The sequence below is a fragment of the Tauraco erythrolophus genome, chromosome 1 (genome assembly GCF_009769465.1).
Source record: "Tauraco erythrolophus isolate bTauEry1 chromosome 1, bTauEry1.pri, whole genome shotgun sequence".
Lineage (NCBI taxonomy): Eukaryota > Metazoa > Chordata > Aves > Musophagiformes > Musophagidae > Tauraco > Tauraco erythrolophus.
Genome location: NC_141465.1, coordinates 59,817,831 through 59,837,666, shown reverse-complemented (window position 1 = coordinate 59,837,666; position 19,836 = coordinate 59,817,831). Strand labels below are relative to the sequence as shown.

The 19,836-nt window shown below is 44.9% G+C and overlaps 1 protein-coding gene across 2 annotated transcripts; it reads left to right on the top strand.

Annotated features, from left to right (window-relative positions):
* The first annotated feature begins 540 nt into the window (after positions 1-540).
* On the top strand, positions 541-13,298 carry LOC104369702 (regucalcin). Of its 2 annotated transcripts, XM_086609729.1 has the most exons (6): positions 541-721; positions 3,745-3,927; positions 5,257-5,472; positions 6,979-7,110; positions 12,349-12,503; positions 13,248-13,298. In XM_086609729.1, exons 1-6 carry the CDS (start codon positions 541-543, stop codon positions 13,296-13,298), a joined length of 918 nt encoding a protein of 305 aa, XP_086465855.1. The 2 variants fall into 2 exon arrangements, with proteins under 2 accessions (XP_086465855.1, XP_086465866.1); XM_086609740.1 differs by lacking the exon at positions 5,257-5,472 and having other exon boundaries at positions 559-721.
* Positions 13,299-19,836: the final 6,538 nt, after the last annotated feature.

The window sequence follows — 19,836 nt, the reverse complement described above, 5'->3', positions numbered from 1 at the left end:
TTCTCTCATATGTATTTATATATGGGTATGTGTTTAAATTATACCGTCCCACGCACAGCCTGCCCGCACCCCCGGATTTATTTTTTTTCCTTTCTTCTATTACTTCCTCCCTCTTCTTTTGTTTTTACAAAAAAAAATTAAAAAAATGTCGCCCGGCGTGGCGGCAGGCCGGGCTCCTCGCCGACGCGCGGGGCTCCCGGCGAGGCTCCGGGCCTTTCCCGGGCGCCCTCCCGCCTCCGCGGCGGGATAAGCTGCGCCGCGCTCTCCGCAGCTCCGGCGGCGGAGGAGGGGCGGCCGCGCGGGTACACGGACAGACAGACAGACACACACGCGTTGTTGGACGTGTGGGAGTCGTTAACTATCCCGGAGCGGGCGATCGGTGCAGGCGGCTGAAATAAGCCCCGTTGCTCAGTGCTCTGTGCAGGTAAAACCCTCCGGATTGGGAACGCGGCTGGGAGCCGGCCGCGGGCACAAACGCGGGTCTGCGGCGCTCGGCCGCGGCGGCTGGCTTTGCTCGCGACAGGCGTGCGTAAAACCAGCATGATTGTCTCCACAGGCATGTCCTCCGTTAAGATCGAGTGCGTTGCCAACGATGGCTACAGGCTCGGGGAGTCGCCCGTCTGGGACGAGAGGGAAAGCACGCTCGTCTACGTGGACATCACGGGCAGAAAGGTGTGCCGCTGGAGCTCGGTCACCAAGCAAGCGCAGGCCGTCTCTGTGGGTAAGGAACAGCTGGAAAAAGGCTCCGCTGAACGCAGGAGTTGGGCATTGTGCCTTGGTGCTGCATCCCTGCCCAACGCGGGCAGGACTCGAGGAGGTGTAACGGCTGTGTCCCTCAACAGCTGCACAGTGCTCATCTTCTGGAGACCTTTCCCTTAAACCTGACTTTCCTAGGCCCAGGAGGACACTGGGGCTTGTGCTGTGCACAAACACTAGATGTGGCCAGACTTAGTCCTGAGGACTTTTCTTAGGTTTAGGGTTTTCTTATGATTTTGTGCTATTGGGTTATGTTTGATCTACTGCTCTTTCCTGTAAGTTGTTCACAATTTGTTCGGTCATTGTCCCAGAAGTAAAGTTCTGCTGTTGATATCTGTGGGAGTTTCGTTACTGAGTTGAATGAACAATGCCCGTAACACTTTCTTTATTGGAAGAAAATTTCCCATACTGATTTAAGAAGATTTTTTTTTTTAAGGTAACAGTGTCACCAGCTAGAGTGCCAATAGTTAAGTGTTTATTTCAGAAAGAAAGAAAATGTGCTAACTCTCATAAAGAAAGAGTTGCAGATTTACTTCTGGATATGATAATGTAAATGTTTGTCTATCTGAAGACAGCTCCTGAAGTGGTTGAAGTACTCATGTTTATTACTTTCTCATGTTCAGTAACAGTGAAAATCACTCACTTTTGCTCACCCATAAGCTGTTCACATGATTCACAATAAATTGATCTGGCCCTATCTGCCCTTCAGATTACTGTAGTTACCAGTTTTAAGATGAGAGGAGGCCTGATACTAATTTTGGAAACATTGCTTCCCAAACGCATGCTTTTCCCTGTCTCCCCAGCAACTTGGACCTACTGTCAAAGGTGTAATCTTTTGCATGTGGCCTCTCTGGAGATGTAGAAGGGATAGTAGCTGAAGTGTTTTTTTTTTCTTTTAACTTCCTTCTGCTTCCTCTCTTTAGTAATAAAATGGTTGGAATTAATAACTGTGCCTTTGGGAATACCGTGATTTAAAGGCCAAAATAAGCCCAAACACCCAAAGAGTGCCATGTCATTAAAATAGCGGGTTGATGTCCAAAGTGGAAATCGAGAGAGAAATTACTCGTTACTGAAGCTTACGGAGAATTACAACAACATCACTTTTATCAACAACTTCAAATGCCCTTTCCAACTCCACAGGGGAAAACACCAGTACGCACATAACTGCGCCCAGCAGGGAGACCTTATGGTCGGCTTTCTGTTTGGTCTAAAATGGTGTTCCAAATAAATCAATTCTTGTGGATGCTGCTTAACAGAGCCTTCTGGGCTGGCTGTGGACTGAGCCGGCTGCCAGGGCTGATACGCTCACTCCTGCCATATTTGTGCAGGGAACAGTAGGGTGGCTGTGTCCGTCTCACCAGCCTGATACACAGCTTTCCTTGTCGGGAAGGCGTGGGGCTATTCTTGTGGCTGTAGGGGCATCCAAGGGGCTGATACCTCCAGGGACAGGCAGGCAGGGGTATACAGGCTGCTGTGTTTGGGGGCTGCTCCCCCCCCAGGGTGGGAGGGAGGCCCTGGGTGCTGCCCATGTGTAAAGGCTCCTGTGGGCCATGGCCCCAGGTGTTTTGCTGGGAGAGCAAATGGAGAGTTGCATTCCCACACTCTGCTGGCGAAGCCCCTGCCACTGGTGTGGGCAAAAAAGTGCTTTTGTTGGTGTGGTTACCGGCAATCAGGAGAGCAGCGAAATGACTTCCTTTGGTGGGTGCCACGCACAGCTGAGGGGACTCTGCCAAGCTGTCCGTGCTGGCACGGGAAAAAGTGGCACCTGGTGGCTAAGCATATATGAGCCCAGACCACCAGCAGCCTCAGCAGCGTGGTCACACGTCTCTAGGTGAAGGAGTTGCTCGAGTTGAGCTTGCAATCGGATGTGCATCTGGAGTGTTGGGGCCAAATAGCATTTGTATTTCTAGCACGGTGGTACCACTGCTGGGGCTGCAAAGGGAAGGAGTGCCCTGACCCAAGTGCAAGCAGGCAGAAAGGAGCAGCTCCTTTTGGCAACAGTAGTGGCTGGTGACGATTAAAAGTGTTTGTGAAACTATTACCTAATTATACTTTTGCAAAGCTATAAATACAAGAAATGTTTTATTTTTTAATTAGAAAGTTGATGTTTAGTCCCGTGTATATTCCTGAGTCTTGTCTGTTAAATACTATCCCGGATTTTGTTACCCTGTTTAAAGCTACTATTCCTGATACTGTGCCTGGCTTTTACAGAAGTGTTACCTTCACAGTTGTTTCTCTATTTTTTTTTTCTAATTCCTTTATAATAACCTGCAGTTGAGGTTTTGCAGCATCATAGCTCAAATGAGTGTAAACTTACCATGGAGCGTTTACTAATTTTATGCTTTGCTTCAACTTTTGGAAAGCTCTGCCTCTCCTTGATGTGATTTTGGTGCTGCTGGAGGCATTTCTGAACTGCACGGCAGGGTGTGGTGCAGAGTGCGGCTCTCCTGCCCAGCGCAACCTGTCCCAGTGCAGAGAAGCTCTCTGTCTCTGTGAGTTGCCCCTGAATGGCCGTGCAGAGCTGATTTACCCAGGAGCTGTGCTAAGCACACACAGTTGCTCCAGAGCTCTCATGACAATAAGTTTTTCCTCTGGGAGGGGGGATCTCACACAGTAACCTGTTGTGAAAAGTGTACGTGCCTGTATCTGTCCTCCTTTTTATGGTTTTTTAAAGCACCTCACAGAACCAAGTGCTGGTAATGATTATCACTCTGGGGAGCAGTGGTAACCATCAAGTTCCCTGAGTTTATATGTCCCAAACATGTGATTCTTTTCGTAGCTACTTTCTGTGTTCATTAAGTATGTCCTTTTTGCATCAAAGGACCTATTTCTGTGTATTTAAAAGTCAGTTTTGTTGGTAGAAAATAAGTTGTTTCTCTTGCCTGTGGTCTCACTGAGTTTGGCGTGACTGCCTGCATGTCTAAAGTGGGTAGAAAAGAAACTTCTCTTCATAGCACATTCCTCTTTTCCATTTCACCCTGTCTCTAGATGCTCCCGTCAGCTCCGTGGCTCTCCGGAAGTCTGGGGATTACGTCATCACCCTGGGAGCCAGGTTTGCTACTTTGAAATGGAAAGAGCAGCTAGTAACCACCATTGCTCACGTGGACAAGGACAAACTGAACAACCGATTCAATGATGGGAAAGTAGATCCTGCAGGGAGGTATTTCGCAGGTATGCTGTGGCTGGTTCCTTTCTTCTGCTGCTCCGTTAGGTTTTGGTGGCAAGATGCAGCGATCCGCTGCAGATCGTTGTTGCAGCCAGTGTTCATTCACAGTTAAATAGCGGCGATTTTTTTGTTGTTGTCGTTGTCTTCAGGCAGAGTCCGATCCCATTTACAAGTCTGTTTGTATCACCTGGACACCATCTTATCTGCATCTTGTCTGCTTTTATCTCTTAAAAAGAGGGCCACTATTCAGAGCCTGCCGAGTTTAAGACGCTGCCCTTGCCGCCTCCCTGTTGACATGCTTGTTTTGAATACTGGCAGAGTGCCAATAGAATATATTTTTCCAGCAAGAAATTTATGATTTCGTGGGTTTCGTTCTTCATAAATCAGAATTTATTGATGGTATTTCTAAAAACTATGTGACTGTTCAGCCTGGAGAAGAGAAGTCTCAGGGGGATCTTATCCATGTGTGTAATAAGTACCTGAGGGGGGGAGGGCAAAGAAGAGAGAGCCAGGCTCTGCTCCATGGTGCCCAGTGGCAGGACCAGAGGTAATGGGCACAAACTGAAGTTCAGGAAACCTAGTTTAAACGTAAGAAGACTCTTTTACTGAGGATGATCAAACAGTGGAACAGGTTGTCCAGAGAGGTTGTGGAGTCTCCATCTGTGGAGATACTCAAGACATAACACTGCCCTGGGCAGCCTGCAGTGGCTGACCCTGACTTGAGCAGGTGGTGGGCCTGGATGATCTCCAGAGATGCCCTCCAGCCTCAGCTGTCCTGTGATCCTGTCCTCCTGGATTTTAAAACACCATTCTGTGCATCTGCCCTGTAGCTGGGTTCCCAAGCTTACCTTAACTTGCTTTTACCCAGCCTCTCAAGAGCCAGTCTCAGCTGCCAACGTCAAGCCACAAAGTTGAGATTTGTTTTTGAAGAGGCTTTAGTAAGACTCGTTCTAAGGGAGGAGGAAATTTTTTTCCAGCCTCTCTTCTATATGAAACGTTAGAATTCGTGGGAAGTTAAATGCTGATGACACCTTTCTTAATATTTGAATGACTGAATAAAACATTTTGCAGAAATGACGCTGCACACCATTTCTGCCACAGTCTGACAAAAATCCAAAGGCTGTGTTTTATCGTCATCTGCTAAAAGCAAGCACTTTTGAAATCTACCTTTCTGTTTTGCTTTTAACTGAGTTTCTTCCCCAAATTTCTGAAGCCCCCACACTGCTCCATTCTATGTTGACAGTGTGATGATCATCATAGGGATGGGCTGCCACCAAACCTAGAGGAGAGCCTGTTCGCTCTGAAACCACCTTCTCCCCTTTGGCTCTGCACAGGTACGATGGCTGAGGAGATTCGACCTGCCGTGCTGGAAAGACACCAGGGCTCTCTGTATACGCTCTTCTCCGACCTCTCAGTGGTGAAGCACTTTGATCAGGTGGACATTTCTAATGGGCTGGACTGGTCGCTGGATCACAAAACCTTCTTTTACATTGACAGTTTGTCCTACTCGGTGGATGCTTTTGATTATGACCTCCAAACTGGAAAAATTGGTATAAATTGTTGTATTCTAAACTAATAATTTGTGGCTAAAGATTGTGATGTTTGTTTTCGTTCTGGTTATTGTGCAGAGATGATCAGAGGTTTGGGAGCACTTCTTCAGAAACCTCTTCAGAACAAAACAACAGAAGCCGTATTAACATTCATCTGCACTTGCATAGACTCCTAGCTCGAACTAGTCAGGGGCTCTTTGTAGTATTATAAAGTATTTAAATTGTGTGGCAGAGTAGTAATCTGGACTATTGTTACTAAACACAACACATATCTAATTTCTCTGTGTAAAAAGGACAGAGTGTTTCTTATAGGTCTAGATTTCTGTGGCTCCGTTTCTTGTTCCTGACAGCATAGGCAAAGTAACAGAAAAGCTTGGAGTCTTGCACAAAACCTCTGCTAGCTTCTCTAGATTTGTCACCGTTTAGTTTTCTAAAATAGAACCTCTTAGATGAAGATTCTGCAGACAGAATTAAACAACAACTGGAAAGCAGTAGCTCAAAACTCTTCTTCCTTCATTTATTTAAACCAAAACAAAACGAAACAACCCCTTAAGGGCTTCCACAAGCTTGGGCAAAAGAAAAATTCCAGTTACTTGGACTAATATTTTGCTTTTGAGTACATGGACTGCAGTATTCTGCTTTAAAAGAACCCAGTCGATTGGTATTTAGTTTTAAAACGATGAATATAAAGTCTTTTTAAGTGTAGCATCATGTCCTGCTATGTCTCTGCTATGGCTTGCAATTGAATTTTTCTTTAGGAAATAGAGTGGTTCTTCTTTCGTTCTCACCCGTGCCTGCTTGCTCTTTCTGTGGGCAATCTGACAATCCCCAGGAGCACAAAGGAAACTCATTAAAAATATTGCTACATACGAGAAACATTGAAGTTGTCAGAGCATAAAATAAACAATGTTGGAAAGTTGGTTTTAATTTTCTTTAATAACAGTGGATAAAAGTTCAGATAGAGTTGTTTGTTTTTAGGTTGACAGTATGCCTTTGAAGTTGATGCTTTTCCAAACTCTGTGTTTATATAAACTCTGAGTTTATATATCTGAAGGTCAGTTTTGTGTTGAAACAGTGATTATTGGCACGTTCCAGCAATCTGTTTGAAAAGTCTCCAGTTCTCTGACTGGAAGCGACCCATACATGAAACGATCCAAAGTGCTTTTAGAACAACTAATTAACTTTCTGAATACATATAACATTAATTTATTCAGTTATTCATTTAATATTGTAAGTAGGGAGCATAAGTGGTGCACTAGAAAAGGACACCAGAAAAAAGGCTTATACTTTCAATGGATAGAAATTGATCCACAGGCTTTCCCGCTGAGAAACAACTGACTTGGGAAACAAACATGACAGCAGACACGATCTATTTCTTTCATATGAAAAAAAATCAGAACCTCAGCACAACTGTTGAAAATAATAGTACAAATAACTCTGCTAGGCTGTGACGGATAAAAATTTTAACAACTGTGTCACGCAGTTTTGTTGGTTTTTACCCTGCAGGCAACCGTAGAAGTATATACAAACTGGAAAAAGAGGAGAATATTCCTGATGGGATGTGCATTGATACAGAAGGCAAACTCTGGGTAGCTTGTTACAATGGTGGGAGAGTAATTCGTCTGGACCCTGAGACAGGTAAGTTCTTGCAAAGGGTGACTGGAATTCTGTGTTTAAAAAAAAAAAAGGAAGAAACAGGAGCAAAGAATGAGAGGTGGGTTTTTTTCCCCCTCACAGAAATAGTATATCTGTTCTTTTTAAAATGCTACTTTTTTTTTTTTTAAACAGTTACGTGTCCCTGCTCTCAAAAGTTAGCTTTGTAAATAAGTCTTCTTTGTTCCCAGTCTCTGTTGTGTTGGAAAAGGTGAAGTTGCTGAGGAGATTACCATCATACTTGTAAATTGTTTGAGTTAGCATCCTCTTGCATCCTCCAAACTTAAGATTAGTGTTTACCTCATTGATAAATGATGTGGAAGAAAATGAATACGCCGTGAAACAGCAAAGATGACTTAAGCCTTTGTCTTGTTTCTTCAGCACAGTGTATTATTTTGGCCAGCCTACTGAGGTTACTACAAGTCCCACATGACACTGATGCCAGCAACACTTTTTTTATTGTTGAAAATTATTTACATGATAAATTCTGCAATTGAAATAATAAAAAATATTTAATAGATTCCACAGCATTTTATCATTCCCACAGTAACGTCTTGGGTGTGCCCATTGTCTTAGCCTGTTGTTTGTTTTTGCTGTCATTTGGACTTTGGTCGTCTGCCAGGCATGATTTGGTCTGGGTAAAAAACACTTCAGGGAGACTGAACCACACTGTCTGCAAGGGGCCAGTGGGTGAGAATGAGAGTGTGTATTTGACAGATCCCAGACAGCAGAGGTTTGCAGCATAGGAGCAACTGCACTGGGTTTCATCTGGGGTCTCTTGAACCCACTTCTTTAACAGAAGTCTTGGGGTTTTGTGGGGCTGCAGATTCAGGGATGCCAGCATCCCTTGACGCGTGCCTCCTTCGCAGTGCACAGCAGGCCCTGGCACACAGGTGCACCTTCTGACTCCACTGGAACCTCTTACTTGAGGTGTGGACTGTGCTTTTCCCCTCACCTTTTGATGCGTACCTATCCAAGATGTTGCCAACCTGCGGGACTTCCTCCTGTCCTGCAGAGTCTGCACCCCAACCCTTGGAGGACCAAAACTCCAGCTGGGACATCCCAGCAGCTCTGGGACCTGTTTCTGTTCCCACATCCTCCCCTTTTGGTGGGCAGAGTACTCCTTGGTGAGCTCTGCCAGCCCTTTGAATACCCTCCTGGAGCAGTGGACTCTACCATTTTTCCTCTCAGGTTCACTGTTTCTATCTTTTTCCTCCTTGGTCTTCACCTTCTTCCTTTTTTCTCTTGTTTTCCCTTTCCTCCTCCCTTTTGGAGGTGTTTTCTTAAGGGAAAACTAATGGGAATAGCATCCGTAAGCAAGTGGATAGGGAGAGTGTAAGAACAGGGAGAGAGGGTACGTATCCCAAGTGCATTCCCAGCTTTCAACTATGCTCAGCTCAAAGTCTTTCAGAGCTGGATGTGATTTCAATGTATCGGTAACTGCCAGTGGATTTTCAAGTTTCTGTGAACTTGTTCTGTCTCCCCTCACCCTTTAAAACTTCCAGCACCCACAGCAAACAATAGCAGGAAGTTTCACAGGTTAACTGTGCATGTCAAGAAGAGCCGCCTTTGTGAATCTCTCATGCTTGTCTGCCCTCTCTGCACTATCATTTTAAAGTAGTATCTAAAATGTGTTAGTTTGCTGAATTCTGAGTGAATCGTAACTATTTAGGGAGATAATCCAGACAGGTTTGAGGAGAACTCCAGGAAAGACTCTCTTTTAATGCACAATAGCTACTAAGTGTGGCTTGAATGACTGTCAGCCAGTTGCAGATACATCTGCTGATAAAGGAGCTCATCTAAAGCACATGAGGGATTTTCAGATTTCACCGATAGCAAAGCTTGGGTTATGTTTTTTGGAGAATGGATGAAGAAACATGTCTGGTATGTTTTCTAAGTGAAGGTTTTGAGGTTTAGAGTGAAGTGGCTTTTTAGGTTTAGGCTTCTTTAGCTTAGGTAGCTGTTGCCTGCTGCTGGCTTCACATTCAGGATGTGCTACAGGGAAGGGCTGTGATCTCTTATCCCACTGGGTTTGCAAAGGGCTCGAAAGGGATGTCTAACTTATATGTTGCCAAGTCTTGTCTTGCCTTCTGGTCACTTAGTGACCTGCTAGTTTTATGCAACCGTGTTCTTTAATTAGGATTTAAATATTTTACAGTTCTTCCTAGTGAGCATATTTTATATCCTTTGATTGTACAGGGTCTAAAAGACCTGCTAGGTTTCTCTCTTCTGCCGATACCAAACATAGATGAATATTTCAGGTGGATTTCAAAGCATCCAGATTTTCTTACATCTCCAGGAAGACATTGCTCATCTTAGAGCTTTGTAAATAGTATCTTCCAGGCTGTTATCTGCTGAGACTGCTCTACAAGTACAGTGAGAGTCTCTTGCCTTGTCTCTGGAGCTCGTGCCTCTTCTCCTACAGTGCGTATTTTTTCCCTTTGAACGGCCTTCCCACTCATTTTCTCGCAGACTTGGTGTCAGCCAATTTCTGGGGTGGCCTCTGGAGCGTTTTATAAGCCGCCATGTAATCCTGCCACTGCCAGCTGACTGGATAACCACAAAGTGCTGCTAGAGCCAGTTCACAGGGGCGTTGTCTTGGGACTCAATATTGGTCCTTGTCACTCGCAGGCAACAGACAGGAATTCTTCTCCCCCAGTTTTCTACATATTTTGAAAAATCTGCTCGTCTCAGGAAAGTAACAGATAACCAGATGTGCAAATAATCTCTGACAATCTAAATGCCATTACACTGATTTTGATTTTTTTTTTCCACTTTAATTTTGATTTTTACCTTGCCCATTGTGAGTCAAAGTGTGCGTCAAGTAAGCTGCTTATACAGCTAGAGAAATCCCAGAGTGCTGAAACTTCTTGGCTATTGCATGCAAGAGTCGCTTTCACTACTACTCACTTGTTTTTCTGTCATTTATTTTGGGATTAAAAGACAGTTTAAAAGTATCCAGCCTTCCTGTCAGGGTTTTTGGTGAAACAAAGTGTCCTGGTTTCGGCTGGGACACAGTTTTTCTTTTTAGCAGCTAGAAGAGCTCTGTGTTTTGGATTTAGTACGGGATTTGTTATGAGAAGAATGGTAGCACACTGATCTTTGTAGCTGATACTGAGACGTCAAGGACCTTTCCACTTGCCATGTTCTTGCCAGTGTGCAGGAGCACGGCAGGCTGGGGGGGGAGCATGGCCGGGACAACGGACCCACAACTGCCCTTGTGATTTGAACTTAGACTTTGGATTGAGGGCCAGACTGGCCAATTGAGTATTCCATACCATTCAACATCATGCCCAGTATATAGATGAGGATTGACCGGGAGGAAGCCCTGTTTCTCTTCTGAAGGCTGTCTTGGACTCTCAGAGTTCTCTCTCTCTCTCTCTCTCTTACTCCTTTTTCGGGCGTCTCACTTGTCTGGGATTGTGATGTCGGGACTTATCTGTTTCAGGATCATTTGCTGGGATGGGAAGGGAGTTTGTCACCGAGTGGCGAGCAATTACACTGTGCATCACTTGTTTGTGATGCAATATATATTATTAGCATTATATATATTTGTATAATTTATTGTTATTATTATATCATTATTAATTTTAATTTTATATTATTAAGTTGTTCTTATCTCAACCCACGAGTCTCCTTCCCTTTTCCTCTTCAATTCTCTCCCCATTCCCCAGGAGGTTGGGGAGGGTGAGTGAGCAGCTGCACAGTGTTTAGTTGCTGGCCAGGTTAAGCTATGACACAAAGGCAATTCCTTCAGTCCTGTATTCTGGATGTACTGGTTACATCCGTACTAGCAAGTAAAATAGATCAGGAAACGTCCTTTAGTCTGGCACCATACAGCATATCGTAGTTTATTTTGCACAGCCCGGCTGTCTTCCCACACCAAAACAGAGCCCAAAGTGTCTCTGGGGAGCAGCATACTCAACCAGGTGGGTGAAAATTGTGCCAGGACTGCACCAACGGCTCCATAATGTGGCTCTGTTTTTGCTTGTGCCTGTGCCTGTGCCCTGCTTGGTGTTGCGGTGCAGGTGAAGCCGTTTGGTCAGTGCTTTTGTCAGTTCATTGCAGTGCTGCGAGGGACTGGGGCACCATTTTTGAGTGAGGAAAAAGGTCTCAGAGCACATAAAAGGGAAGACAGGTGCTTGCTTTGTTAAGCACCTGCTGGGAAATGGTGCCCCACTCTGAAGTTGACCAAAATCTTCTCATAGGTGTTAAGTGGGCCAGACTTTCCATTTTTTCTTTCTCCTTGTAGGGTTTCCAACATCCAAGTTACTCTCCTGCTATTTCAACACATTGTTAAACAGTTAGTTAACTGTAAGGGAACCAAGCTGTTCATACATGCAGTTGAGAGGCCAGGGAAATTACATATGTTGTAAGGAGATTCATGTGCTTTAGCGTATTTCCAGAAAAATTCAATTGTTGCTAAATAAAATAGGCATGGTGGCTATAAGCACTTATTGCCCAGAATTAGGAAGACTTTTATTAAAATCTGCTCTAAGGTGTCTCAACAGCCTTCTGGTTAAGGCTGGAGGCAATCTGTTTACTGCTGTCATTAGGACGGTAGCTATTTGTTGGTTTAATAAATGTGTAATATTGTTTGTGGTAGCTCTGAGTTTCTTGTAAACTTCAGACATGTCCCATGAGCCCTATTTTAAGCAAGCTCGATTTGAAAGGCTATTGAAACCTCAGGAAAGACTTCTAGGAATTAATCTTCCTTAACTGCAGGCAGTAGAGGTGTAGCATGAGGTACGCCTCAGTAGAGCTGTATAAGGTCTGCTCGCTCGAGGCTTCCTTTGTAGTTAAAAGTAGGGAAGTCAGCAGGTCTAGGGCGTGATTCGTGTGACCTATTTTAGGGAGGAATTATATCCCATTCCCACTGACTACATGGGCAGCCTAGATGGTAAGCTCAGATACAGATGTCTGTGGTGTGGATGTTAGCGTTTAATTAGACGACAGGCTGGGTCTGGAAGTGGGATTTGTTTGCGATAACCGAGACTCCTGAAACTTGTCAAATGATACATCATCAACAACGCGGTTTATAGAAGCCTGGTTTCTCCCTGTCACGATGCTCATCAGTATGCTGAAACTCAGCATGGGACCTCCCCCCGCCCTGGGACCCACTTTTGCGGAGCACCTGGCTCCACACCGGTTTTTCTCGATAATTTGTTTAAATTTCTTGTCGTAAGTAGACGACCAGGAAACAGCACGCGTGTTTTTCTCCAGGAAAAAGACTCCAGACTGTGAAACTCCCTGTTGACAAAACAACTTCCTGCTGTTTTGGAGGAAAGGATTATTCAGAAATGTATGTGACTTCTGCCAGTGATGGGATGGATAAAGAGTGGCTTTCACGGCAACCACAGGCTGGTGGGGTTTTCAAGGTGAACGCTTTATTTTCCTTTCATTTCAGAGGGCTGTTTTTTCCCTTCTGCGTTTAGATAGCAAAACAGCTGGAGTGGTGGGAAGCAGGAAAAGAGTAGTTGTTAGAATAACAGTCATATATGTTAAGCTATTTTTCATATTTTTGGTTCCTGTTGCAGGACGTGAAAGTTAAATGTACTTAAAGATTTGAAAACACTTTTGGCTTTAAGATTTGTAACAGGGCTGATACTGCAAATTTTCTAGGCCATCAGCTCTTTCTGCTGCTCCTCCTCCCAACACAGTTTGAGTTTTCTATTTATTATGGAAAGAACAGGTAAATACCTCTGTGCCCTAATCAATGGCAGATAAAAACATCTGCTTTTGTTTGCTTTCTAGTTAATTATAACTAAATTATCTCTTAAAAAATTTATAACCTTGGGATTTTTTTAAAGCCTTGCGCTTCTATATAGGTGCATACCAAAGGTTACATTGTGAACTGTGGAATTAAGGCTTAGTAGTATCTGAGAAGAGAATTTTTGAGAATGGACTTTGGCCTACAATTACTGAGCTTTAGAGAAAGTGCATAGGTTGAAGTTCCTGGCTGTGATGAGCTGCTGTATACAAAATATAGTGGGATGTCAAGTTGGAGGACACAGTCATTTTCTAAAGCAAAGCATGTCTGGTTGCGAAAAAAAAGAAAATGTCTGATAGTGATGAATTATTGCACTTACCTATTTTCTTTTCTTCCTTCTCTTTTTTAATAGATAACTGGGCTAGGGGTGAAAGGAATCCCACCGTATCCATTTGCAGGTTAAATGTACACTCTTCAGAATGGATTAGAGAGTACTGATGTAAGCAAGACAAGTCAGAAGGTCTTATTCTGCTGCTTAGCATATTTTGCTTTGAAACCATAACACAATTATAAGATCTCATCAGGGAAGGATGAAAAACTACTGAAATGGAATATTTTAAAACTGATTGTTTTTTTTTCCCTTTAAACTCTATTACTTTAAGTATCTGATGCTTTTTCTGTTGTGCTGAAGATTCTCACCCTAATAAACTACTGAATATTGTAACTTTATGTTATGATTAAATAATGTTTTAATTTCTTCTCTTTTAATTTTTGTTCTCCTGTCTCATTTGCAATCTATGCTGTATTGATTTATTGATTAAACTACTTGTAGCATCTCTTTTACATATTTTTAAAGTCCCTCGTAAAATATCCATTTGTGGTCTTACCGCTGCTTTAACTGATGTTCTCAACATCTGGAACATTAATACCTATTACTGTGCATCTGCAGCCTCCCTTTTACATTGCGTTTTTAAGGCCTCAGCTGTGGTTGTGCTTAAATTAACTCTGATCAGCTGGAGCTGATGGTCGTCTCTCCCCACTACATGTCATTATGTTGCTCATTTTGTTAAACCGTATTTTTGTCCATCCTCTGAAGATCTCAGCCTGTTCTGGGGAGATCTGTGGTGACAGGAAAGCATCAGGTGTTCTTGGCCATTAGTGTTTAAAAGAAGACACCAGCTGCTGAACCAAAGTCCCCCCAGAGAGGCAAGAGGGGCCCATGTGCCCCAGTGGCCGCTGCTTCTACGAACGTGCAGGAAAGGGAAGTTTTAAGCAGCCCCAGTTCAGAGCAGAAGATGAGCGTGAGGCAGTGAAGGAAGCTGAGGCTTGTTCTTTGAGTGTCCACTGTCCTTCATTTGCTTTATGTGCTACAAAGTAATCTCAAAGCATGGTAGAAGGAAAGTTTATGAGTTGAAGGAAATGGTGAATATGGCAAATTTAGGGCTCTAATCTTAGTGACCAAGTCATGAACCTGGTGATAACTGCAGCTCAGGAACCGTGCTGTAGGGCTGCTGTGGTTGGTCACTAATGGACATTCAGAGATGCAGCAGAAAATAAGTAGGCATAACCACAAATAAGCTCCCTCTGCCATCACTATTGTGTTGCAGAGGTTCCTGCACCATGAAGTGTTGTACCTGTGCTCACCTTCACCCCACTGAAAAAGCAGTAGGATGACTGCCGGCACGATAGCAGTCCAGGCACTATTTGCGGCCCAGAAGGCCAACCGCATCCTGGGATGTATCAAGTGAAGCGTGGTCAGCAGGTCAAGAGAGGTGATTCTCCCCCTCTACTCTGCTCTTGTGAGACCCCCACCTCGAATACTGCATCCAGTTCTGGTGTCCCCACCATAAGAGAAACACAGATTTGTTGGAGCGTGTTCAGAGGAGGGCCACAAAGATGATCCAGGGGCTGGAGCACCTCTGCTACGAGGACAGGTTGCAGGAGCTGGGATTGTTCAGCCTTGAAAAGAGAAGACTTCGGGGGGACCTAATAGCTGCCTTCCAATACCTGAAGGGAACCTACAGGAAGGCTGGGGAGGGACTTTTTACAAGAGTGTCCACTGATAGGACCAGGGGAAATGGGTTTAAGTTGAAGGAGAACAGATTTAGATTAGATCTTAGGAAGAAATTCTTCAGTACAAGGGTGGTAAGACTTTGGAATAAATTGCCCAGAAAAGTTGTGGATGCCCCCTCTCTGGAGGTGTTCAAGGCCAGGTTGGACGGTGCCTTGAGTAGCCTGGTCTAGTTGAGAGTTGTCCCTGCCCATGACAGGGAGGTTGGATTAGATGACCTCTCAGGTCCCTTCCAGCCTATACCATTCTACGATTCTATGATTCTGTGATATAGGGCACCTGCCCATCCTACTTTTTTTGTTGTTGTTGCTGTGCTAGAAAGTTGACAGCAAGAGCTCATATGGGCACGAAAGATTGGGTCAAAGATTATTTTGTCACCGCTGAGCCAAGAGGCATACGGGAGACACGGGCCTGGAGCCCGTCATCCCTCCACGCTGTGTGTGAGTGGCCGTGGAGCCCCTCATCCTCCATGCCGTGCGTGGGTGGCCCTGGGCAGAAGTCTGGGGCATGCATGTCTTTGTGAGAGTGGGAGCAGGAGCAGGTAAAATAAGCTGCTGTAAAGATTTTGCGTATGAATGCCACCTCCCCCTTCTGTAAGATCACTTGCTGGGCTTTGTCACACTGGTTTCACGGGCATTGCATGAGCAGGAAGAGCCAACTCTGCCAGGAGAGTTATATTTTTAACATTGCCGAAATGTCCTGGCAGCACGCCTCACCGCAGCCTCCAGTGCAGAAGCTGTAGCTGCTTCCCGCGCCCCTGCCCCGAGGAGCCCAAACAGGCACTGCCAGTGTATTTTGACTGGAGTCCCATGATGGAGGGCCAGATCTGGCAAACTGGAGCTGAGCAGTTGCCAGTTCCCTCAATTAGGAAGGCTTCCTGACTTTTGTTTAATCCCTTGCTCATTAATGGTGCTCACCTCTTTGATCAAAGACGTGCACTGATTTCAATTAGGGTTGAGTAAGAAACCAGCGACAGGAAAGGCTGTATCAGGAAGAGCAGCTGCTGTGCCCTGAAGGGTTTCTTCTCCCTCGTGACCGAAATCTATAGTCATAGGTGAAGCGTATTTATTCCCAAGCTGGAGAAAGCTCGAGTAATCCTTTGCTGGCAAAATAGCTCTGGCGAAATAAAAGCAGGCGGCACTGACTGCCCCGGGAGCTCCCCTTCTTCCCATTTTAAGCACCAGGGAGGGACCAGGCCCTTCCTACAAAAGGGCGAAGCCATGAGAAGATAAGCCTTGGCTTCACTTTCGGACAACGCTGTCGAGTGGGATATCACAGGTGAGTAGCTACACCTGTGCTTGTCTGGAGATTTTAATAACTGTGTCTTCATTATCTGTAACCATGTCTATTGTCATCTCCAAGAGGGAGACAGCCACAGAAGGTAACTCTGTCTAGGGAAAGAATGACTTTTAAGAGATCAGGACAATCAAATTACATGCAAAGTTGAGTTTCTAGAGCAAGGAAAGCTGGGGTGGACCCTCAAGGGAATATGTAACACAAGTGTAATTTGAGCAGTTGTGAAAAAAGAGGGCAGCGATGCATTTACTGAATATTTGCAAAGCTACAGTAACTAACTCAGAGCTATTGTCTGAGCTCATGCCTGTAGGTAACAGAAGATAAATACAATTATTTAAATATCACATTAATATATGTGGTGCGCTAGTGCCTTGGTACACTCTCCCAGCTACACTATGTCGATAAAAACTATGGACTATAAAAAGAAGTGGTAAGAGTTGCATCAGAGGACACCAAAGCGGTGTGGGAAAGGAGAGAGAAAACCACCCCAGAAGGAGATACTTCAGTGGGACATCGGCTGGAGGTGCAGAGGCACGTGGCCAACTTTGGCCAACTTTACTATAAACTTCTGCTTTGCAACTCAGCAACATTAGAAATAAACTACGTGTATGGCGGGGCAGGCTCTTTATGTTGTCAAAATAGCTAAAAGAACAGCTGGCTGGCTAGGAACAAGCGTGTGCACCTGCTACTGTGGGGTTGCACCACTCATTGACAGCATCCACAAAGCCTTTGAGATGTGTCTCTTCCTCAAGTGACCGACCTCTGGAAAGACGGGCACAGGGGATGTTGAAATGGCGTGCTGAGGGTGGGAGATGTGGTACTTGTACCAGTAGTCCAGAAGTTGACTGAGCAGGAATAAGAGACGATTCAAAATGTGGTGGGGGCATCCCCAGAGCATTTCCAGCCAGCTGAGTAAATCCAAGAGATGTGCTGCTCTGGGAGCGTATTCCCAGCTGCTGTCCTGCCTAGTGCTGCTGATGATCCAGCATCAGAGCTGTTCACCAGGAAAGCAGTGTATGCAGCTTTTTTAAGTCGTGACGAGGCAAATGTTTCATCTCTCTGCATGACTTGATTTTACTTTGCCACAGCCTGTGGTGGGGAGGTCAGTCAAGTCACAAGGAGAAAAGAGCTGAATGAGAAATGTGGTTTTCTCTATAGAAATTCCTCTAGAAAAAATGCTTTGGAAAATATTTTGCAGAAAAAAAGATGTTTGTTTTTTTTTTTTTCCTGCACCTAGGAACCAGTCCTTTTTCTTTTCAAATGAAAGCAGTTAAAATTATCTGAAACCTGAATTTTCATTTTGAGTATGTCTTCCAGCTGAAAATGCCGTGAAAAAAAAAAAAAAAAGCATATAGTTCTACATGAACCTCCCTTCAAAGTTATCATTTAGGTTAAAAGAAGGAAAGCAGAGTAACGTGAAAAACGTTGTGAGAGCAAGCAGAGACAGAGAGTTTGTGCTGAAATGAGACAAAGCTGATGGCTCAGGCTGGGAGCCCAAGGAAGGCTGAGAAGGGTCCTCAAGGCGCCCACAACCACTTTGCTTGTAATACAGTGACCTTGGCAGGACTTTGACTTGGAAATGTTACTGGCTTTTTCACTAGAAATGTTTGAATTTGTCTCCGGCTTAGGGCTGTAATTTTTAATCTCTGGATTTGAATTGATCATGACTACGACAGGTCTATCTTGGCTGTTTGCTTATCTGGGAAAACAACGTTCATTGTGTGAATCATTGGAACATCAAATGAAAATGTTCATTGAAGTCTTGCACGAGTAAAGAAGTGCATTGCTCTTGCATGCTGGTTTGGGGCTGGTTCCTCCTGGGTGGCTTCTGCCCTTGCTGAGTGTGATGGGGGCAGTGACCGCCGGCAGCAACCTGCCCCCCATCTCTGCCTTTTGCTGTGGCAGGCAGGACCTGGAGAGATGCCCTGTCACCAAAACACTGGTGGTGGCTCTGGCTCGCTGCCCAGCTTGTTGGACTCTGTCCCCATGGCAAGGCTGCCCTTGTCCCTGCCTTGCTGGACTAGCTGCCGGGTGGAGACCCGCCATCCCCTACCTCTGCTGAGCGGGGCTGAGTGGGAGGAAGCACTTGGCATCTTTTGCCTTCGCCTTCCACAGACAAAAAAATGGCAGATGCCAAAGAAGGAAAAAAATGAAAGTCTTAAAAGCCAAGCTAGATGTTGCTATCCTGCAGCATCTGTGGCAAGCGCTGAGGCTCCCTGGCTAAAGCCCTTCCCTGGATGTTCCTCTGGCAGCAGTTCACAGCTCTCTGCCAAGGCAGGGATCAGACTTTGCACATTTGAAGTGAGGAGCTCTGCGAGGAGCAGGTGACTGCACACAAGAGGGTTGTGGCACAGCTGCACATAGGAGCCAAGTCTTAATGATGCTAATATACCTTAATCACAAGAATACTTTTTTCCTTATCATTTAAAGTGACTTGTACTACAAAACCCTTCACTGCATCTTTTAATAACCTCCCCTTTTTATCACCCAAGATGTTAATTTGCTCCTGAATGTGGGAAGACTGGGCTGCCCCTCGGACTGACCAAATGGTGTGACATCTGAGTTTCCCTCTCCCGCCCCCATGACATGAGAAAAATACTGAGCAGGTTTTTTAGTATCACGTGTTCTGCTGCTGGCATTGCAAACCAGTCCATTGGGAAGGGCTTAGGTCCGTGCCTCATCAGTCACGTGACTGCTGCCTGAATATGAAATATAAAAGGTTAACTGCTCCGTGCAGATAACATCAACTATTGCACATTTTCAATCATCGCCGAAAACAGCAGCCGGTTTCATTGGACCAGCGCTGGAAAAGAGACACCAACTCAAGTCTTGCAATATTTTCCTCAGCAGGTACGGTGGTGTGGTGAACGGCAGAGTTTCGCACAGGTGTCCTCCAGCTTGGTGTAATATTCAGCTGTCCGACCGAGGGGAAAATGGTTCTTAAAATTCCTTGGTTTACGCAGACGGTTGTTTCACCATATGCACATTAAAAGCTTTAGCTATCTGCCTGCTTATTCAAAGCTTCAGCTTGAAATTAAAAATGAAATCATCTGTGCTTGCGCGGGGGAGAGAGGGAGAGAAACAGGAAAGAAACCTTTCGAGGCCAGTCATTTGTTTGTATTTTACCTGTGCCTTAGAGGTACCGAAATGACAAATTTTTGTCAACATCATTTGAAAAGGGATGGGGACTGAGGATTAGAAAGCCGATTTTCAAATAGCTACCAGAGGGATATTTTAGTTTTTATAGCAGATTGGATGTTTTCACATTAGTTTTTCATTCCTACCAGGATATTTTTCTCACAATGTTCCAGTGACACCCATCAGCCCCTTACTCTCCATGAGAGATCTAGGCACGAGTCCAGGAGGCTAAAACACCAACAAAATGTTGCAGAGAGGGCATAGGCAGGATGAATATGATGTTTCTATCCACAGGGATTTTGTCTGGGGAGAATATAGCAGGATTTGGGGCTTTCTGTTTGGAATTGCTCTTTTTTTCCCTGCACGCTCATCTCTGATGGGTCAGTGCTGCGGCAAGCAGGGTGCAAGGTGCTGCACAGAAAAGTGAGAGGCAGCAGCACGCCTGGGGAGTGATGAAGCTGGGATGTTTTGAACGCGGCTTTGGGGATCAGTTCCT